At 44.8% G+C, this 23,312-nt stretch overlaps 1 protein-coding gene across 1 annotated transcript in view; it reads right to left on the reverse strand.

Moving 5' to 3' along the window:
• The window catches only part of PIBF1 (progesterone immunomodulatory binding factor 1), a 210,365-nt gene that overhangs the window by 29,470 nt on the left and 157,583 nt on the right, over positions 1 to 23,312 (reverse strand). The window contains exons 14-16 of the mRNA XM_060233537.1: positions 22,938 to 23,040; positions 20,395 to 20,525; positions 12,719 to 12,803 (exon numbers count right to left, since the gene is read on the reverse strand). Of these exons, the coding sequence (XP_060089520.1) occupies positions 12,719 to 12,803; positions 20,395 to 20,525; positions 22,938 to 23,040 (319 nt within the window). The remainder of the gene's footprint in view (positions 1 to 12,718; positions 12,804 to 20,394; positions 20,526 to 22,937; positions 23,041 to 23,312) is intronic.

Genomic DNA, 23,312 nt, shown 5'->3' on the forward strand with positions numbered 1-23,312 from the left:
CTGAAGGAATAAGGAAAGAACAAACAGAAATGGAAAGAGTTCTGCTTGGAGATAATGAGAAATTAATTTCAAAAGTGTACAAATTACTTTTACAATGGGCTACAGAAGATGAAGTAGTGAAATCTCAAATGATAAAATGGGCAATTAATGTAAATAAAGAAATAAAGATGGAATCTTGGGAATATCTGTGGAAAAATTCCATGAAACTCGCAACATGTCATAGTATTAAAGAGAACTGTTTTAAGATGATGTATAGATGGTATATGACTCCAAAAAAATTAGCAAAGATGAACAATAAGATGCCAGATAGGTGCTGGAAATGTAAAAAGCATGAAGGTTCTTTCTACCATATGTGGTGGACTTGTGAAAGAGCTAAAATGTTTTGGCAAATGATTCAACAAGAGATATCTAAGATCCTGGGATATGAATTCAATAAAGAGGCAGAGACTTTTCTGCTGGGATTACAAATGGAAAAATTTCCAAAAGAAGATAGAACATTAATATGGTACTTGCTCTCAGCTGCTAGGACATTGTATGCGCAGTTGTGGAAGCAAGAAAAAATACCAGAAAAATGGGACTGGATTATGAAAGTTATGTCATGGAGTGAAATGGACAAATTAACAAGAAAATTAAGAGACTGTGATTTAGAACTTTTTAACCAAGAGTGGAAGAAATTCAGAAGATATGTAGAGAAAGAGTGGGAAATAAAAGGACATTGGACAATTTTTGAGGATTAAGATTTTTAAGATAACAATACAATTCTTGAAGGGGGTTCTTCTTCCCTATGTTTCTTTTTTGTTTCGTTTTTTTTCTTGATAGTTAAGGGTACCTTTAATATCTGTTTTTTTAAAGAAAATAACACTGGCGGGGGTCAAGTAATTGGGGGAGGGGTGGGAGAAAGTAAGATGTGGGGTAGAATGATGGTCTTTTTCTTAATATATATTAAGCTTTTTATAAGTTGTAGTTATAGTTCTACTACCATATGTTACTAATAAAATTGTTTATTCACACAGAAGAAGCTGTCGTCTGCTTCCTTCGCCCTCTCTCTTGCTTCCTTCTGCATCACAGCTTGTTTTGCAAGGCATGCTCAATTGCACAGGAGCTACAGAGCGAAACCTCTATTTATTTTCTCTATTGGCTGAGGCTCCTTTGGGAAGGAAGGGGGGAAGAGCTTGCTTTGCCAGGCTCTCTCAATTGCACAGCAAAGCTACTGAGCCAAACCTCTTTTCCTTCTATTGGTTGAGCCCCCCCCCCAGTCCCTGGGGAAGGAAGGAAAGAGCCAGAGCTTCCTTTGCCCAGTTCCCTGGATCCCATGGGAGAGAGTCAAAGAAAGCACCTTTAAGACCAATGAGTGCTAATGTTAAGCATGTTTTGCTTTAAGGTTTTTTTTAAAAAAATCTTTGTGTTTTTCTGTGTCCATTATAAAGTTTATATCTCTGCCACCTAGAAGATGAAGAAGATGATATTGGATTTATATCCCGCCCTCCACTCCGAAGAGTCTCAGAGCGGCTCACCATCTCCTTTCCCTTCCTCCCCCACAACAGACACCCTGTGAGGTAGATGAAGATATTGGATTTATATCCCGCCCTCCACTCCAAAGAGTCTCAGAGCGGCTCACAATCTCCTTTACCTTCCTCCCCCACAACAGACACCCTGTGAGGTGGGTGGGGCTGGAGAGGGCTCTCACAGCAGCTGCCCTGTCAAGGACAACCTCTGCCAGAGCTATGGCTGACCCAAGGCCATTCCAGCAGCTGCAAATGGAGGAGTGGGGAATCAAACCCGGTTCTCCCAGATAAGAGTCCGCACACTTAACCACTATGGCTGACCCAGGCCATGCTAGCAGGTGCAAGTGGAGGAGTGGGGAATCAAACCTGGTTCTCCCAGATAAGAGTCCGCTCACTTAACCACTACACCAAACTGGCTCTCTCACCTAGCATTACATTTTCTGACACACGTGGCCCAGCCTGACAAGAACTCATTTACGTTAGATCCGGCCCTCATAACAAAAGAGTTCAATACCCCTGGATTGTTTCTACTGGATTCTTGCTTTTTTCTGCTGCTACAGACAAATGCGGCTACTCATTTGGGTCTATCTCTGGCCTCGCCAGCATTTAAGCACCACTCTGCACAGATGACAGAGGGGAGAAAGCTCCCAGTCTCTGGAGCAGCGGCAGCGAAGGGAGCAGAGAGGAGGAGGTAGTGTTGTTCAATTAATTTACAACATTTCCATGCCACGTCTCTCTACGAGGTCCTGAGATGGTACAAGGACTGTATAATGTGCAATAAGCACCGGATACAGACAGAATAATACAGTGTAAATTATTATTATTATTATTTTTAAATGTAATCTGGAAGGAGACCACAGAGAGTGCATCAGTGGTTCTGTACAACTTCCATGCTGTGTTCTGAACATGAATTGGCCCTAATAAAAAGGCATTATCTTGCTTTCCATGGGACTTTTGTAAAACACAAAGTAATCTTTCAATCGGAAAAAAAAGGGGAAATGACTGACTGGAAACTTACGCGAGACCACACATTCCTCGGAGGGGGAAAAGAAAAGCACAATCTTGCAAGGCCTGGGACACTCGTACATCTCGCCTGCAAAGGGTTTATTTAATTGAATCGGCTCTTGAATTGTTAGTGAAGAACAATATCAAGCTGTAATTAATCCGACCGAGTGCATTTGGGCAGACGGATCTATCTGCCGTGCAGCTACGACTCCTCAGCGGGCAGGAAGCAGAGGATGGAGAGAAGGGCTTGCAGACCAACTTGGAAGACGAGCCTTTGGCGACTGAGACCTCTGGTTCTGCAGGACACATTCTGACCTGCCCAGAGCAGGGCTGTCGAACTCATTTGTTATGAGGGCCGGATCTGACATACATGAGACCTTGTCAGGCTGAGCTGTGGTCAGGCTGGGCCAGTATGTTCCTATTTAAGATCAGGTAGCAGAGATATAAACTTTATACAGAAGACAAACACAGTTCAATAAATTTTTTTTTAAAAAAATTAAAAATAAAACATGCTTAAAGCATTAGCATTCATTGGTCTTTCTTTGTATTTCTCCCATGCTTTCTTTGTATTTCTCCCATGGGATTCAGGTAACTTGGCAAAGGAAGCTCTAGCTCTTCCCTTCCTTCCCCAGGGGACCAGGAGGGGGAGGAGCCTCAGCCAATAGAAGGAAGCGAGGCTTGGCTCAGTAACTCTGCTTTGTGATTGAGAGTCTGGCAAAGCAAGTTCAGCCTCCTCCGCTTCCTCCCCAAGGGAGGAGTCTCAGCTGATGGAGAAAATAGAGGCTTTGCTCCATAGCTCCTGTGCAACTGAGCAAGCCTGGTAAAACAAGCTGTTATGTAGTCGGGAGCAAGAGAGAGAGAGAACAAAGCAGAAGACAGGCAGTTGCTTGGGGGCCTGATAGGAGCCCTCTGGGGGCCTGTTTGGGCCCCCAGGATGCATGTTTGACACCGCTGGCCCAGAGGCTCTGGGACAGGATGAATCTCCGCTTCTCTGGGTTTGGATTTCCTCCAGGAAACATAAACTACCCCGATAGGGCAGGCTGTCCTGCAGCTTGCCCAGAACTTCTGCATATCGGCCTCCCCAAGCCCACCTGGTCCCTGCAACCTTCCTTGATCTCTTACCTGGGTTGTGACCAGGCCTCAGATTCAGCAGGAGCTCACAGGAGCACAGCTCCTGAACCTTTCTGAGGGTTCCCCCTGTCAGCCGATGTAACCTTGATGAATAAAATGTCTTGTAACCTTACTGAATGAAATGCTTAGCTGCACTGTAGCCATCTTTGAACCCTGTTACTAACCACGAGAAAGGGCCTTGCATATCAAAGTAGAAAATGCAGATGTTACCAATGCTTACTGTGAACCTTCATTTCCCTTGATACTAACAAAGGCAGAAATTCCACTCTTTGAAGATAAGGCGCCTCCAGGGACGGCTCTGGACTGTCCCCGGAAGACTAGCAGTAACAATAAGATAAGAGAACAAGACCGTGTGAATCTTTGCACCTCAGCTCAACAATGTTTAGAATTGTGGCTTTGTATGATTCCCTTTGATGTATCCCCATATAGCCATCTCCCTAATGCTATAGTGTATCAGTCTCAATTTTCCTGTGCTCAGATACTTATGGATTACAGAATAAAGCCTAACTTTGCAACAATTCAAGGTCCGGTTGATTCTGAGGTCTCATCGTCTGACACCCCCTCTTCCTCCCCACCTACCTACCTTGTCCATTGAATAGTAGAGGCAGCTGCATAACAATCCCTGGATTAGGAGAGCGGGCAGCCAGCCAGCCACCAGGGGCTTTGCCATGCCCCCAGCAGCCCTCATTAACCCCTGGAGAAGCCCACGCCACCCTTTCTCCACTTCTTATGTGTGGCCTTTTGAGTGGGGGGGGGGGAAGGGCAGCCCAGAAGAGCCCCAGGTGAGCGAGGCCTGCTTGGGCTGGCTGGATCTCTAGCCAGCCCAAGCAGGCTTCGCTTGCCCAGGGCTCTCCTTTCTTGCATTAGGTTACTTTTGGCTGGGGGTGGCATATTCTAATGAGTTATGCTAATCAGCCCCGCCACCTATTTTTCTACCAAATGACCTTTGATCGTGATTCTGTCAAAACTCCCCTGAAGCTTCCCTCCTTCTCATTATATCTCTCTAAATTTGCCTGTGCCGTTTAATACTAATACACTGAACATGATAGTGACACAACAGAGGTTTACAACATTATGCATGGGACAAGGAAGGTAGAGAAAGAAGTACTTTTTTCCTTTTCTCACAATACAAGAACTCGTGGTCATTCAATGAAATTGCTGAGCAGTTGGGTTAGAACAGATAAAAGAAAGTACTTCTTCATCCAAAGGGTAACACATGGAATTCACTGCCACAGGAGGTGGTGGCGGCTACAAGCATAGACAGCTTCAAGAGGGAATTGGATAACCATATGGAGCAGAGGTCCATCAGTGACTATTAGCTACAGCGTATTGTTGGAGCTCTCTGTCTGGAGCAAGTGATGCTCTGTAATCTTGGTGCTTGGGAGGGGCAACAGTGTGAAGGCTTCTAGTGTCCTGGCCCCAGTGGGGGACCCCCTGATGGCACCTGTCTTTTTTTGGCCACTGTGTGACACAGAGTGTTGGACTGGATGGGCCATTGGCCTGATCCAACATGGCTTCTCTTATGTTCTTCTGTGACACAGAGTGTTGGACTGGAGGGGCCATTGGCCTGATCCAACATGGCTTCTCTTATGTCCTTCTGTGACACAGAGTGTTGGACTGGATGGGCCATTGGCCTGATCCAACATGGCTTCTCTTATGTTCTTCTGTGACACAGAGTGTTGGACTGGATGGGCCATTGGCCTGATCCAACAGGGCTTCTCTTATGTTCTTAATGTAAAAAAAAGTACCATAAAGAAGAAAGTTTTATAAGCAGGATGATAACAAAAAACCCAGCAAACGTTATGATAAGTAACATGAAGAGGGACTGCATGGATGGATGAATGAATGAATGAATGAGGCACATTTTAAAATTCTCAGTGTTTCCCTGTACTTTGGTCACATCAGGAGAAGACAAATGTCACTGGAAAAGGTAACGTTAGAAAAAGTTGAAGGCAGCATGTTGAAGGCCAACATGAGATGGATTGGCTCAGTCAAGGAAGCTACGGCTCTCAGTTGGCAAGACCTGAGCAAGAAATGAGGTTCTGGGTACAATTTATAATGGAAGCATAACTCTAGGCAGCACACTAGAGAGTGGGGGGACTGCTGCAAGCCTCTGGGTGTGTTCCTCCGAGGTATAATCAGCCCATGGAAGGTGGAGTTTTGTTCTCCTCCAGTCCTTAAATTTTAAGGTCTCCAAGGGCTGAGCTATATTATATTATTTGTAGAACAACTTAGCTCAAACTTGGTTTGAAAGATATAATGTAAAGTTAATATAACAAGCTAAGATTCACTAGTGAATCTTATAAATCTTATTATTTAATCTTTGAGAAAAGAACGAAGGAAGAAGATGAAGAAAATATGAAGAGATAATGTTTAAGTGATATTAAGTTTGTATAGTGTAAAAGATTTTGTTGGAGTTGTTAATTTTTAAATCCTTCCTTTAATAAAGAAAGAAAATGAAAAAAAATTAGAATGTTATCCATGGGGCATTTTGGAGACCATTAATCCATAAGGTTGACATGAATCGGAAATGACTCGATGGCACTTAAACGCAAGTGTTCTTTTTTAAAAAATTATTGACAATAGCTCCAATTTAAGGTATTTATGTGACATTTAATTCTAGGTGACTGTCTGTGGTGTAGCCATTCAAATAAACAAAGATGTTATTTGGCATCTTTAGTCACCTTGAGTCCATATAAAAAGGTAAAGGTAGTTCCCTGTGCAAGCACCAGTCACTTCCAACTCTGGGGTGATGTCGCATCATGACGTTTTCGTGGCAGACTTTTTACGGGGTGGTTTGCCATTGCCTTCCCCAGTCATCTACACTTTCTCCCCCAGCAAGCTGGGTATTCATTTTACCGACCTCGGAAGGATGGGAGGCTGAGTCAACCTGGAGCCAGGTATCTGAACCCAGCTTCCACCGGGATCAAACGCAGGCCATGCGCAGAGAGCTCAGACTGCAGTACTGCAGCTTTATCACTCTGCGCCATGGGGCTCCCTAAGGTTGCCATAAATTGGAAGTGACTTGATGGCACTTAAATCCAAGCATTCTTTTTAAAAAATTATTGACAATAGCTCCAATTTAATGTATAAATATGACATTTCATTCTGGGTGACTGCGGATTAGCCATTCAAATAAACAAAGACGATATTTGGAATCTTTAGTCACCTTTAGTACATACAGTAGGCCCCAAAATCTCTCACAAAGTTTTTTCTTTCGTCTTCTGCAGATATCAACTGAAAGCAAATCTACAAAAATAAATGAGTTTCTTTCTTCCGAAAAGGATCATGTATACGCTCAGTACTGCACGTTTCAGTTGCCTCCTGTATTTTATATTAGAGGAGTGTCTGCTTGCCTGCCCTGTACCTCGCTGTGGTTGAGATCTTTAATGGTAGCCTGAATATCCAATAAGCAGCCTCCTGCCAAAAGAGCTGCGGTGATTCCCGATGAAGCAACAGAAAGAGCAACCATCCTTTTTGTGGACTGAACTCGCAAATACATTGACAACAAGTGTTATACACCGCCTTGCTCCTCAACAGGGATAAAAAGGTAAAGGTAGTCCCCTGTGCAAGCACCAGTCATTTCCGACTCTAGAGTGACGTTGCTTTCACAACATTTTCACAGCAGACTTTTTACGGGGTGGTTTGCCATTGCCTTCCCCAGTCATCTACGCTCCCCCCCCAGCAAGCTGGGAACTCATTTTACCGACCTCGGAAGGACAGAAGGCTGAGTCAACCACGAGCCAGCTACCTGAACCCAGCTTCTGCCAGGATCGAACTCAGGTTGTGAGCAGATGGCTTGGATTGCAGTACTGCAGCTTTACCACTTTGTGCGATGGAGCTACAAAGGTACAAAGCAGTTTATGTTATTCTCTCCTCTGCACTGTTCTCACCACCACCTTGGTGGGTTAGGCCAACCAGCTTCCATGGCGGAGATGGGCTTTGAAACTGTATCTCCTTGACCCGAGTCCAACACTCTTGCCTCTATTCCACAATGGCTCTTGATAACTCAGGGAAGTTGCTAAACGCTTTCTCCTTGACTGCTTCTCAAAGGAAGTGACGTGTTACATCTTCCCAGTCTGTGCTACCTTTCTTCCCAATGGGAACCCAAGGTAGCTCATATTGTTCTCTTCTCCTCCACTTCATCTTCATGTCAACCTTGCGAATGAAGTCTGGCTGGCCCAAGGTCACCAAGCAAACTTCTACCCCTGCCTGGACTTTAGTTTTCTTATGAGAGCAAGCTGTGGTGCAGTGGCTAAAGAGCAATGAACTCTAATCTGGAGAACACGTGCAGCCAGCTGAGTGACCTTGGGCCAGTCACAGTTCTCTCAGAACTCTCTCAACCTCAGCCTGCCTCAAAGTGCCTGTTGCGGGGAAAGGAAGGGAAGGTGATGGAAGGCCACTTGGAGACCCCTTAAGGTAGAAAAAAGCAGGGTATAAAACTAGCACTTCTTCTTCCTGGTTTCTCGTGAGTAAACCTGGACTTCCATTGCAAATACCAGAGATTGTTCAGGAGCTAATCTGTTCTAGGATGTCCATGTTCCTTCCTTCCTGCATTGAAATCCAGTTACCAGCTTGAATCCAGTGGCTGCTCTGAGATTCCGAGCCTTGTTTTCTGGTGAGTTATGCCTGCCACATCAGACCACTGTCAAGATCAATACTGTCTACTCAAACTAACTGTGGTCTTTCACATCTACTATTCCTTGACCCTTTTTAACTGGAAATGCCGGGATTGAACCTGGGACCTTCTGCACATCAAGCAGATGTTTTACCACAGAGTCACAGCCTCTTTCATAAGAGTCTCAGTTTGCATTGAAGTATCGCGAGATAAGGCGGTCCAGGAGGGTCCCATGTTTGGCACTGCAACTCCCACGATCATCCTGAGCCTGGTGGCCAATTTTGAGGCCCCTAGCTTCATTTTCTTATGAGTTATGCATGCCACAGAAGGACAGATGGAGAAATACACCTTTTAAATTATTAGTAAGAAGAAAAAGAAAATATTGGATTTATATCCTGCCCTCCACTCGGATCTCAGAGTCTCAGAGCAGCTCACAATCTCCTTTACCTTCCTCCCCCACAATAGACACCCTGTGAGGTGGGTGGGGCTGAGAGGGCTCTCCCAGAAGCTGCCCCTTCAAGGACAGCTGTGCTATGGCTGACCCAAGACCATCCCAGCAGCTGCAAGTGGAGGAGTGGGGAATCAAACCTGGTTCTCCCAGGTAAGAGTCCTTGCACTTAACCGTTACACCCGAGAAATCAGAGTTTAAGCTCAATGCTCTTCTAGAGAGCCCTTCACATTAAAAAGAAAATGGGGGAGGGTACTGAAACACCACAGATCAACCCAACCCCAAAACGGAAAGAGAAAATATAGAATGGATACAGGTTGGACAAAATGTCTATATGTTTTAAGATCCTTTCGAAGGTGACCCAAATTCTTGGGGGCAAGAATAAAATCCAGGAAATTTTAAATTCACTTGGAATCAGGTCATCCAGAAGTGTTCACTGCACAGAAAGCAGAGAAAATAATATGTGTAAAATGCTGAGGGAAGATGCTTTTGACAATGCTGACAATGCTGAGGGAAGATGCCTTTGACAATGATGCTTTCTTTCCCTATGAAGAAAGGCTGAAACGCTTGGGACTCTTTAGCTTGGAGAAACGTCGGCTGCGGGGTGACATGATAGAGGTTTACAAGATAATGCATGGGATGGAGAAAGTAGAGAAAGAGGTACTTTTCTCCCTTTCTCACAATACAAGAACTCGTGGGCATTTGATGAAATTGCTGAGCAGACAGGTTAAAACCGATAAAAGGAAGTACTTCTTCACCCAAAGGGTGATTAACATGTGGAATTCACTGCCACAGGAGGTGGTGGCGGCCACAAGTATAGCCACCTTCAAGAGGGGTTTAGATAAAAATATGGAGCACAGGTCCATCAGTGGCTATTAGCCACAGTGTGTGTGTATATATAAATTTTTTTGCCACTGTGTGACACAGAGTGTTGGACTGGATGGGCCGTTTGCCTGATCCAACATGGCTTCCCTTATGTTCTTATGTTCTCCTGCCTATAACTACCTATATCAAAAAAGACTGACAGGGGTGTCAAACATGTGGCCTGGGGGCTGAATCAGGCTCCTATCAGGCCCCCGAGCAACTGGCTGTCATCTGCTTCCTTCTCCCTCTCCCTTGCTTCCTTCTACATAACAGCTTGCTTTGCCAGGCTTGCTCAATCACACAGCAGCTATAGAACAAAACTTCTATTTTCTCCATTGGTTGAGGCTCCTCCCCCTCCTAGTCCCCTGGGAAAGGAGGGAAAGAGCCAGAGCTTCCTTTATCCATGGATCCCATGGAAGAAATACAAAGAAAACACCTTTAAGACCAACAAGTGCAAATGTTCTACGCACATTTTATTTTAAGGGTTTTTTAAAAAAAAAATCTTACAGGATGGTTTGCCCTTGCCTTCCCCAGTCATCTACTTTCCCCCCAGCAAACTGGGTACTCATTTTACCGACCTCAGAAGGATGGAAGGCTGAGTCAACCTTGAGCCGGCTACCTGAACCCAGCTTCCACTGGGGATCCAATTCAGGTCATGAGCAGAGTTTAGGACTGCAGTACTGCAGCTTTAACACTCTGCCACAGAGCTACCTAATCTTGAATAGGTAAGCACATGGCCCGTCCCGGCAAGGTCTCATTTATGTCAGTTTTGGCCCTCATAACAAATGAGTTTGACACTCCTCGTCTATGACTTCCCAGTATGTGACTCATTTCCTGACACAAAAAGGCACCCATTTCCTGCACAAGACACGTAGCGACAGGTGCTGGAAAAGATTTTATGCGCAGCTTTGTGGGAAAAGAGGTTCAGAAAAGTCACCAAATAAAAGGAGCACTATTTGAAGAGCTAACGTATGGCAAGACAAATTTAGAAAGCCCATAACAAAATTTCTTTGAAATCTGGCAAGCGCTTGCCTGTGAGGGAAAACATTCATGGAATTTGACTTTAACATATGATTTCATTAATGTAAAAGCTGGTCACCTTTGTTTTGTGCGCATATAAAAGTTCCTCCCTGAGAAATAATTCTTTCACAGATAGCAGAATGAATGAGTCCTGTGTTAGACACCATGAATTAAGGATATAATAAAAGGTATAATACATCTAGTGTCACTTTTTAATAGACAATGTGTCACAACTCATTGTTAAGGGCAGTTGCACCATCTAAGACAATGGCATTCCATAAAAGTGTTAGGAGACGGATATTAACACATGAAGGGCTCTTGGCACTTTATAATTTAGCAGAACTTTTCATTTTAGGACCTGGAAACAGGCTGCTGACAAGTTAAACTAAGAACATATCTACAAAATGGTATAAGAATTTAAGGAGGAGGGGGAATTAGTAGCACAGATAAAACCAGAATGGCACAAAACATTATTGGATCAAACAAACCCCCCTCCCCAGTTCCTTGTATTCTGTCTCGCCTGAGCATGATCAAGAAACGGACACTATTTTGAGAAGGGAAGTAATGTTTCTGATGGAGGGGAGGTGGGATAGTAGAGCCTATCTCGTCGCATCTTGGAAGCACATGGAGACCACCAAAGCAGTGCAGAAGGAGGCAATGGTGAACCGCCCTCTGCTTCTCACTTGCCGTGAAAGCCCCTTGGCTGGGCTTGCCATAAGTCAGCTGTGACTTGACGGCACTGACGCAGACACACACACAACTGCCCCCGTTGAGGGCTTCCCTTCCCATGTAGGCAGGAAAAGTTTCAAGGGCCACCATACGTGCCTTGTTCCGATAGCTCCCTTTTTCTTCAATAACCTCAGAGCATTTTGGGAGACGGATGGGGGTGGGAAGAGGAGAACGAGATGCCTCCCATCAAGGGCCTAGGCAAAGCCAACAGGAATGCACAGTATCCACAGAGGAGAACCAAAACAACTGTGCACACGAACTGCAGAAAAATAAAACTTACTTACAAACTTGTCAATCTCTGTTTCATTTTTTACAGAAATTTATCCACAAAGCAAAGTACTAATCCTACAGTGAAAGCACTTTCACATACAAAGGAAATAACTTGAGAGTATACAGCATCTTCAAGTTATTTCCTTTGTATTTAAGAGTGCTTTCATGAATTGCTTTTACTATAGGATTATTACCTTACTTCGCTTTGCGGATAAATTTCTATAAAAATGAAACAGAGGTTGACAAGTTTGCAAGTAAGTTTTATTTTTCTGCAGTTCGTGTGCACAGTTGTTTTGGTTCTCCTCCCACCAAGGGCCTGTCAAGGGCACACTCTTCTTTTGGGGTGCTGGCAGACCAACAAAGCCAGTGAAAATGAAACACAGAGGAGGTAGCTGAGGTGAACTAATGTTGGATAGAAGCTATCCCCCCCAAGCTAAATTTGAGGAGTATGAGGTAAATGGGGAGGAAAAAAGGAGACAGAATCAGAGAGCACTACGTTCAGGGTCCCAAAATCTCCTTCAGAGTCCTGGACTGAAAGAAGTTCGATTGTCCACCACTAGAGTCAGAGCATTCTCAACAATACCCCCTGCTCTGTGGAATGCCCTCCACAAAAACATCAGGGCCATGCGGGACCTGCCTCAGTTCTGCCGGGCCTGTAAGACCGAACTATTTAAGCTTGCCTTCAACCATTAAGGGAGGTAACAAATGTCTCACAGCAATGACAATCCCACTGGACAAATATAGATATTCAGAAACACCAACATGCAACTTGGATTTTATGGTTAAAATGTGTAGAACTGATTTTACTGTATATTGTTTTTTAGTATTCTATGTGGTTTTTAACTGTTTTTAGCCGCCTTGAGCCCATTAGGGGAGGGCAGGATAAAAATCCAATAAAATAAAATAAACAAAATAAATAAATATATGGCAGGTGGGGGGAGGAGTGGGAACTGTCCCTGCTCCAACAGTGATCTCCGGCTCCCTGCCAGCACTCTGCCAGGTATTTGTTGACAATACATTTATACAGCTAACAGAGAAAAGAAAATACTTCCCCATGACTTATATGATGGGGAGGGGAAAAAAGCAAACGTACATGGTAACGGCTTGTGTTCAAAACAAGAAGATTACCTCACGGTGATTTAGAAGTCTTTCCAAATCTGCTGCCATTTGATTCTTGACACGCAGCAAAGCTGTCTTTTCTTTATTTAAAAGGCTGGTGGGGGGAAAGGGATAGTATTAGGAAATAAAGTAATAGCAAAGGGATTATCTCTTCTAATCTTGTATTCTGGTCACAACATGAATTTTTTGAGGCAAACTGTTGGCAGCCGTGAACATATGCTGAAGCAACAGCATAAAGATTCTTTCCTAGTAAAAACATTGCTGAGCGGTGGGGAGAGGAAGGCTTGCAAATGCTTTTGCTAGGCTGTGATCTACTGACCATTTAAGCTACTATTTAAACCCCTTATAGGTCCCAATGACTTTTAATGGGATGAACCCGTCGTAAATGTTAAATGTACTTGCCCAATCAAATTAAAGCCCTCAGTCAGTTGAGTTTAATTTTCTTTAATATTACTTCTGCAAAAACAGAAACAAGCAGTCAATTAAACAGGGCTTGATTTATGGCACTGTTCAAGGCACAGCATTCAGTTCTGGCTGTCACCCTTCAAGGAGGCTGCTGAACAACTGGAAAGCATCCAGAGGTCGCAGAAGATGTGGTCACAGGGGAAGAAAGTGGACAGACACTCTTCGGGGGAAACTGTAAGCAAAGAAGATGATATTGGATTTATATCCCGCCCTATACTCTGAATCTCAGAGTCTCAGAGTGGTCACAATCTCTTTTTTACCTCCCTCCCCACAACAGACACCTTGTGAGGTAGGTGGGGCTGAGAGAGCTCTTGCAGCAACTGCCCTTTCAAGGACAACTCCTATGAAAGCTCTGGCTGACCCAAGGCCATTCCAGCAGGTGCAAGTGGAGGAGTGGGGAATCAAACCCGGTTCTCCCAGATAAGAGAGCTCTGGCTGACCCAAGGCCCTTCCAGCAGGTGCAAGTGGAGGAGTGGGGAATCAAACCCGGTTCTCCCAGATAAGAGTCCACGCACTTAACCACTACGCCAAAGTGGCTCTCAAAGAGAAGAATCATTGTTGGCTTCCTCAAAGTGAAGCTGATGTCACTGAGCTAAAACCAAGGCTTTTTTTTTGGGTAGCAGCAACTCCTTTGCATATTAAGCCACACACCCCTGATGTAGCCAATCCTCCTGGAGCTTCCAGTAGGCCTTGTATGAAGAGCCCTGTAAGCTCTTGGAGGATTGGCTACATCAGGGGGTATTGTGGCCTAATATGCAAAGGTGTTCCTGCTACAAAAAAGCCTTGGCTAAAACAAAGGAATGGATCAGGTCTGAAGTCTCCTGGCCCTGACTATACCAGATGGACTGCAGGACTGAAATTGTGTGGGCAAAGATGGCAAGCTTTCAGAGCCTAGGGATACTAAACCTGACAAGTTAAATATAGAGAGGTAGTATTGAACAGAAAGAGCCCTGTGGCACAGAGTAGTAAAGCTGCAGTACTGCAGTCGCAGCTCTCTGCTCATGACCTGAGTTCGATCCCAGCAAAAGCTGGGTTCAGGTAGCCAGCTCCAGGTTGACTCAGCCTTCCATCCTTCCGAGGTGGGTAAAGAAGGATGGGGGGAAAGTGTAGATGACTGGGGGAGGCAATGGCAAACCACCCCGTAAAAAGTCTGCCATGAAAACGTTGTGAAAGCAATGTCACCCCAGAGTCGAAAACAACTGGTGCTTGCCTAGGGGACTACCTTTACTTTTTTTTTTAGTATTGAACAAGCCACTTTCCTGGAATTGTCTGCTGGAAAAAACAGCTTTTAACTTGCCAGTCAAGAACTTGTGAGCACTTTTGCAATTCTGAGTGGTGAGAGTCACCCCAAAATGTCTGCTGTGGGAGATGGTGCCCAACAGAATACCTTCCTCTTCAGGGCAAATGGGGGAGGAGGAGAGAGGAGATAACCAGGGCTGGCCGTGACTGTCTGGCACCCTAGGCAATGCTAACTTCTGCCCCGCCCCCTTCACTGATAAGGTCACTGAGTCACATGGGGGCACCCAATTCAATACTCCAGAAGACCAGCACCCTAGGCAATCACCTAGTTTGTGAAGCGGCAGGGCCGTCCCTGGAGATAACCAAAGTATCCAGCGGAACTGTGATAAATGTAGGATAAGCAAGCCAATTAATAAGCATAATGCCAAACAGAAAGGGCACAGAGGTCAAAGCAACTGCTATTCTGACAAACACTACCTCTGAACATAGCCCCACTGATGGACCTCTTGATGGCACCTGTTTTTTCTGGCCACTGTGTGACGTGGCATGTTGGACTGGATGTGCCACTGACCTGACCCAACATGGTTTCTCTTATGTTCTCATGAGGTTCCATGCAGCCATCGCAGTGAATAGCCATTGGTTGGCCCACCCTCCTTGAATACATTCAAGCTTTTTAAAGCCGCTCGCATTATTGGTCAAGAAGGCCTCCTCTGAAGCAGTGAGCTCCACAAGTTCATTATGCATTGTGAGAGAAAGTGCAAGAAACTGGGCCAAAGAATAAGGAGTTTAAATTGTCTTTTGGGCTGCTGGTTTTCAAGAAGGAAGAAAGACGACTGCAGATTTATACCCCGCCCTTCTCGCTGAATCAGAGTCTCAGAGCGGCTTACAATCAATGTTCCCTCGAAGCCAAGGAGCCTTGTGAGTAAAAATTCTACGTTGTGAGCTACTGGCATTAAAGTTGTGAGCTGTTTGGTGAGTTGTGAGTCAGTTTGGTGTAGTGGTTAAGTTTGCAGACTCTTATCTGGGAAAACCGGGTTTGATTCCCCACTCCTCCACTTGCACCTGCTGGGTCAGCCATAGCTCTGACAGAGGTTGTCCTTGAAAGGGCAGCTACTGTGAGAGTCCTCTCAGCCCCACGCACCTCACAGGGCGTCTGTTGTGGGGGAGGAAGATAAAGGAGATTGTAAGCCACTCAGAGACTCAGATTAGGAGTGGAGGGCGGGATATAAATCCAATATCATCATCTACTGGCATTAAAATTGTGAGCTACTGCATAAATTAGTTTGCTCTAGTGCTATTTTTCCTGAGCTAAGACAAAAATGTGTGAGCCGGAGGCCAAAAAGCTCACGCTAACTCAGCTTAGAGGGAACACTGCTTAGAATCTCCTTTACCCCTGTGAGGTGGGTGGCGCTGAGAGAGCTCTCCCAGAAGCTGCCCTTTCAAGTACAACTCTGTGAGAGCTATGGCTGACCCAAGGTCATTCCAGCAGCTGCAAATGGAGAAGTGGGGAATCAGACCTGGTTCTCCCAGATAAGAGTCCGCGCACTTCACCACTACACCAAACTGGCTCGAGTGGCAAGAGGAGTTCAGTCCCTGGGCTTCCACAAAGGCACAGAAAATAGCATGGCTGCTATTTGATGGTTATTGAAGCACTGCAAAGCACTTTAATGAAGCACTGCAAAGATCTGTAGCTCTAGTGGATCCTGGTCTACAGTTGGAGGCTCAGGTCACCTCCATGGCACATAGCACCTTTTATTAGCTCCAGCCAATTCACCCGCTATGGCCATTTTTCAAAAAGAATGATTTATTTAATTTTATTATATTTATATCCCGCCCTCCCCTATCGGGCTCAGGGCCACAATGAACCATACTCTGTTCATATCCCAAGTCAGACTGCTGTGATGAGCCCTATGTGGGGTTGCCTGTGAAAACAGCTTGGAGACTTCAACTGGTCCCAAATACAGTGGCCAGGCTACTGTCTGGGGGATGGTTGCAGTGGCTGAAAGCTCTGCACTGGCTGCCCACCTGTTTCTGGACACAATTGCAGGTGCTAGTTCTTACCTTTAAAGCTCTAAATGGCCTAGGGGGCCGGGTCAAGAAGGACCAGATCTCCTCTTGTATTATTGGTCAAGAAGGCCTCTTGTACTTTCTCTCACAATGCATAATCAGTCCTTCTTGACCCTGGCCCCCATTATTGGTCAAGAAAGCTTCCTCTGAAGCAGTGAGCTCCATGAACTGATTATGCATTGGAGAGCAAGTACAAGAAACTGGGCCACAGAATAAGGAGTTTAAATTGTATTTTGGACTGCTGGTTTTCAAGAAGGGAGCAAGAAGACTGCAGATTTATACCCTGCCCTTCTTTCTGAATCAGAGTCTCAGAGCGGCTTAGAATCTCCTTTATCTCCTCCCCCACAAGGGTCAAGAAGGACCAGATCTCCTCTTGTATTACTGGTCAAGAAAGCCTCTTGTACTTTCTCTCACAATGCATAATCAGCTCGTGGAGCTCACTGCTGCAGAGGAGGCCTTCTTGACCAAAAATGGGGGCCGGGGCACCTGAAGGATCGGATCTCCTCTTGTATTATCCTGCCTGCCAGTTAAGTTCAGCCTCTCAAGTCCTGCTTCTCTGTGCTCCTTCCTTCAGAGGTAAGGCAGGCAGCAGCCAGAGACAGGGCACTTTCTGTGGTGGCACCTTGCCTTTGGAATGCACCCCCCCCCTTGAGGCTCACCTGGAGCCTACTTTACTTTCTTCTAGGCACCAAGCTAAAATACATTTGTTTTAGCCATGCTTTTAATCGCAGCTTTTATCTTATGTTTTTTTAATGGTCTGCCTCTCTCTGCTTCCTTTTCTTGAATGGCTTGTGTTCCAATACCGTCTGGAGTTGAATGAGATTGTCTGGAGCAAGGGTAGCTAAATTTGCTTAACGTAAAAGCCACACAGAATAAACATCAGATGTTTGAGGGCTGCAAGACATGAATGCCAGATGTTTTGAAAGCTGCCAGACAGGGAGGGAGGGAGGAAGGAAGGAAAACAAATAGATGGGGGGAGGGAAGAGGGAGAAGTTGAAAGAAAGCAACTTTAGCTTCAAAAGCATTTTCCAACATCGGCTCGCTTAGCTTGGAGACGTGATTTAAAGACAAATGCATTCTCCAAGCTGGCTGATAGGGCAGTGGGGGCTTGAAGAGGAGGAGAAGAAGAAAAGAGGATGATGATATTGGAGTTATATCCTGCCCTTCACCTTAAATCTCAGAGTCTCAGAGCAGTTTACAATCTCCTTCACCTTCCTCCCCCACAGCAGACACCCTGTGAGGTAGGCGGGGCTGAGAGAGCTCTCCCAGAAGCTGCCCTTTCAAAGACAGCTCTGCAAAAGCTACAGGTGACCCAAGGCCATTCCAGCAGCTGCAAGTGGAGGAGTGGGGAATCAAACCTGATTCTCCCAGATAAGAGTCCACACACTTATCCAATACACCAAACTGGCTACAGAATATGCCACAATTTGGCCACGCCTGATCTGGAGGTTTGGGGTTGGGTGTCATCAATACGCAGATGACACCAAGTTCTGCATTTCATTAGCCAGTCCTCCAGAAAGCATCCTTCTTGGTTCTGAACTGGTGCTCTAGGCTGCTGTCAGGTGGCTAAAGCAGAATGACCTGAAACTGAATCTAGATAGAACAGCGATAAATACTGATAGGAAAGTTTGATATTCTAGAGGGACTCAATCTGCTTGACCCGGATGAAGTGAAGTTGGCATTTTCAGAGTATGTTAAGAGCTTTGGGGGAGTTGCTCATGGACTGTCTTACTCTTTGAAAAGCTGCTCAGCATGGTGGCCAGGAGCGCTAGCTCTCTCGTTTCCTAGACTCAGCCAATCTGGCCATTCTAATCCGGATTTCTCTAACCTCACAGTTGGATTGCTGCAATGTACTCTGTCTGGGGCTGCCCTTGAAGACACGGCAGAAATTACAACTGGTCCAGAATGCAGCAGCCCAACTATTGTCAGGAATAATGGCAACTGTGTCCAAAATTAAGTACTAAAGGTAACAATATTTAAAATAGTTTATAAATATTGCAAACAACAGCTGCAAGCAAGAGAAAGTATATAGGACCCCAATAACCTCACAGTTCCAAATAAACAAACACAGCCTCACGCTTAGGACAGTCCTGCAATATTTCAAGACATGCAAAGACACTATACTCCAAGATGTAAGAGGCAAGTGCACTAGAAAGTAATGACACCAAGGCTCACCTTCTTATATTGGGAGGGAACTCTGTGTTTGTTTGTTTGGAACGGTGAGATTATTTGCTGTCCTATACACTTTCTCTTGCAGCTGCTGTTTGCAATATTTATAAAACTGTTTTAAATATTATTACCTTTTGGACTTAATTTTGGACACAGCTGCTATTATTTCAGATATCTGGTACTGCGTCGCTGCCTTCTGTCTACTACCAACGATTGTCAGGGGCTAGCCACTGAGAACAATGAAATACTTAAAAGTGCTTTAAAGCCCTCCATGGCTTGGGACTCACTCACTTGAAGAACCATCTCCTTCTGTGCCAACTGCAGTCTTCAGGCAGCTGTCTCTTGGCGACCCCATTACTTAAGGTGGCCCATGCGGTACTGACCAGTGACTGAGCCTTCTCCATTGTGACTCCCGCTCTGTGGAATGGGCTCCTGAAGCCTACCTGGGATCTTATTATGGTAATCTGCCTGGAGTCAAAAGGAAAGGTGGGGTACAAACGTTTTAAGGGCCAGTCTGGCATTGTGGTTAAGTGCGCAGATTCTTATCTAGGAGAACTGGGTTTGACTCCCTGCTCCTCCACACCCAGCTGCTGGAGTGACCTTGGGTCAGTCATGACTCTCTCAGATCTGCTCAGTTCTGCTCAGTTCCCGGAGAGCTCTCTCAGCCCTGCCTACCTCACAGGGTGTCTGTTGTGGGGAGGGGAAGGGAAAGGAGACTGTGAACTGCTCTGAGACTCCGAGTGAAGGGCAGGGTATAAATCTAATTTCTTCTTTTAACAAATAAATATTCTGGACTTCCAACTGCGAGCCACCTTGAGTAGGACTCTGAAGAGGCAGCAAATAAATATTCCAAATAAATATTTACTTCGTTTATACTTCACCTTTCTCCCCGGTGGGGACTCAAAGTGGCTTACATAATCCTCTTCGCCTTCATTTTATCCTCATAACCAGGCTTTCTTTTGTAGCAGGAACTCCTTTGCATATTAGGCTCCACACCCCTGATGTAGCCAATCCTCCAAGAGCTTCCAGGGCTCTTAGTACAGGGCCTACTGTACACTCCAGGAGGATTGGCTACATCAGGGGTGTGGGGCCTAATATGCAAAGGAGGTCCTGCTCATAACAATCCTGTGAGGTAGGTCAGGCTGAGAGTGTGTGGGCGGCCCAAGATCACTCAGCAATCTTCTACAGCATGAGTGGGAATCCAGACCTGGGATTCCCAGATCCTAGCAAACGGCTTGCTGAAATGGAAAAAGTAAAACTGAAGAATTAATGGTGTGCAACCCGCTCAAGCACACCAGGCCTGATTATGCTAACAGTCCAATAACAACATTCAAGCTGAAGACAAAGACCGATTTTGCACTCACCTTATGCTGCTCTCACATTTGTCTTCTCAGAGTGGCTTCCTTCCGATTTCCCACTATCTGCCCCGGGGCTGTAGCGAGGATTGCCATTTTCACACAGCAAACAGAAACCGCTAAAAACCAGTTTCTGTTTGCCGCACGAAAACGCCAATCCTTGCTGCAGCCCCGGGGCAGATAGTGGGAAACCGGAAGGAAGCCACTCTGAGAAGACAAATGTGAGAGCAGCATAAGGTGAGTGCAAAATTGGTCAAATCTGCTCACAAGAAAGCACAAGATGTCCTGCCACTACATTTTGAGGGTGTAAACAGTGCTAGCAGGCCATTAAAGAGGAAAGAACCGCAGGATCGAGGGAGAGCGAGTGACACAAAAATTTCTTATGCTTACCCAACATCCTTCTCAAGTTGTGCAATATGTTCTTTTTGCAAAAGTATCTGAGAATCTCTCTGCTGTACAGATTCAATCAGGTATCTATAAGGCTGCTGAACTTCATTCAACAAAGAATTTGCTCTGTCCAGCTGGTGGTAGAGGGGAAAAAGGAAATCTAATTCATTACATGTAGGAAAGAAAACTTCATGTTATTCATTGCCCGGAAAAGAATAAACCTGTGATTAATCTTAAATTTCATGCTACGAGAGACTCAGAGTGAACTGTAAAGACTTTTGTCGCCTCAAACATTTAACCAAGATGCTTTCTGTTCTTATAAAGACCCCTTTGCTTCCTGCTGTGCCGTCTCTCTTAGAAAGCACCAGTTAAGTTTCTGACAGCTTATACATACACCAATGCTTCTTAAATGTAACTTAGAACAGGTAGTTATTTAGGGAACAATCAGCGCCATAGATGCTAATCTGGGTCCTTTCAAAGTTTCATTTATTGGAACATTTTAAACCTATGCTGTTCTTTGAAACTGTCAAATTTAGTAAGCAATTGCTAACCAGAATGCACTTAAACGCTGCATTCAGAAGCAGAAAACACCACATATACGTCTTCTGTCCAATTGTGCCCTGACAATTCTTTTTTCTGTATTATATTTAGATCACATAATGCCCTTGTTTTCTTGGCTAATGGAAAAAGAAAGTGTCCTGTTAGGGCCCATAAAAATTCAGAAATACTCCTTCCTCCTCCCCATAAGAACCTCCAAACCCCTGAATTCCCAACTGTAGAAAACTCAACAAAATGTTTTGTTTTGGAATGAATAAAATACTTTAAGACAAAAACACTGCAGAACAGCAATAATAAAGAAGGCATTTTTATAAAGATATCAGAATTGCTTTTTATAATGGAATAGGACTATTGTCCACTGTAATGTTTCTTGTATCTATAATCTACTTTTCACTGCAGTGCCTTGTACCTTCAAAATCCACTTTCAACATTGTTTGAGGTATATCATGCTTTATATCAAACGTTATCATGCTTAAAACATTAGCACTTGTTGGTCTTAAAGGTCCTTTCTTTGTATTTCTTCCATGTGATCCAGGGAACTGGGCAAAGGAAGCTCTGGCTTTTCCCTTCCTTTCCCAGGGAAGCGGGGGGGGGGGGGGGGGAGCCTCAGCCAATAGAAGGAAGAGAGGCTTAGCTTAGTAGCTCTGCTGTGCAATTGGAAGAGCCAGGCAATGCAAGCTATCCTCCCCCTTCCTCCGCAAGGGAGGAGCCTCAGCCAATGGAGAAAATAGAGATTTTGCTCCTGTGCAATTGAGCAAGCCTGGCAAGGTAAGCTGTGATGAGACAGAAGCAAGAGAGAGGGAGAAGGAGCATTTCTGAATTTTTATGGGCCCTAACAGAACACTTTCTTTTTCCATCAGCAAAGAAACCAAGCAACCTTGGACTTCCTTGACAGTCTCCCATTCAAGTACCAACCAAGGTTGACCCTGCTTAGCTTCTGAGATTGGACAGAACCAAGGCGCCAGAGTCATTCCGGGCACAGTGCTATATGAGTTGACCTGGTTGTCTTTTATTTATTCACTAGAAATAAGGCAAAACACAGGCTCTGGGTGAGTGACCCCCCCCCCTTTCCCATCTCAAGGGGACCTGCTCTCTGCCATCCGGAGAGATCTGAGTGATGTCCAGTCCTCCCTAGGAGGAAACAGCTGGTTTGAGACATTTACAAGAGACACCAATGTCAGCCTGGTTTCTCTTCAGATCGCATAAATCTTTCCCCGCAAATGTCAGTCTGACCCTGCTTAGCTTCCAAGATCTGATGAGATCAGGCTAACATGGGCCACCTAGGCCAGGGCCCGCCCAGTTCTTAGCATCACATTTAAAAAGGCTCACAGGTGGCTGGAGAAGGAAGGGACAGGCAGGAAAAATCTGCCCCTGCCCGTGTCTAGTACTGATACTCCATTGTGCCTATTAGACTGGAATTTATCATCACGTTCTGATTTAGCGAACGTTTTCCGAGGGTCAGTAGAACCACACTTCACAAAAGTTCAATAAAACATAAGATTTAAAAAAAAGAATTCTGCTTTTCTTTTTATACAGTAATGTAAGACGTTATTGAGCACTGCATGCTGAACAACGCAGGAGGATGAGGCCGTCCAAAAAAACTGGAGCGTTTGCAGGTAAATACATTCTAACTGATAAGGAATCTAAGAACAACGGTATAGAAAAGGAGAAGTATTACATGAAAAACATAAAAATACCTCAAGAATGGTGAACCAGTTTTGCTTGTTCTTTTGCCCGTTTAGAAAACAGAGACTTACCTGTCTTGTCTGCATTTTTGTTTAGTCTGCAAAGTAATCTGCCTTTTGATCTCAGCTTTAAGGCAGCACAAAATGGCTTTGAAAAGGGGGAGTGTGAATGCATTCCCCCGGATAGTCAGAGAGTAAGAAACACCCTGAACACTGCTTAAAATCACAAGGGGTGCCCCATTACCGATACTGGACTTCATTATTGTATTTTTATGCTTTTTATGTGAGCAGCGGCTTTTCTACCTCTTGTGAAATCTGGGTTCTTTGCTCCTTCTGATGCTCCAGGTCTTTTGTGAGCAATGAGTTCTGCTTCTCTAACTGCAGAAGCCTTCTTGCCAAATGGACACTGTGCCAATGGGGGAAAAAAATAAAAGAAAAAGGATGACCGCAAACAGAATATTTCCCCAAGTGGAACACATACAGTTTGTCCTATCAAATTACACTATAAAATCACAGACCAATTTCACACTAGACCTTTAATCCTGGTTTAGCCCAGTCCCCAAACTGACATTCTACACTAGAATCAGAGAAACCAACTCTATGACTCTAGGATTCTATGATTTTAGTGTAGAATCTCAGCTTGGGGACAGGACTAAACCAGGATTAAAGGTCCAGTGC

This window comes from Heteronotia binoei, chromosome 3 (genome assembly GCF_032191835.1).
Source record: "Heteronotia binoei isolate CCM8104 ecotype False Entrance Well chromosome 3, APGP_CSIRO_Hbin_v1, whole genome shotgun sequence".
NCBI lineage: Eukaryota > Metazoa > Chordata > Lepidosauria > Squamata > Gekkonidae > Heteronotia > Heteronotia binoei.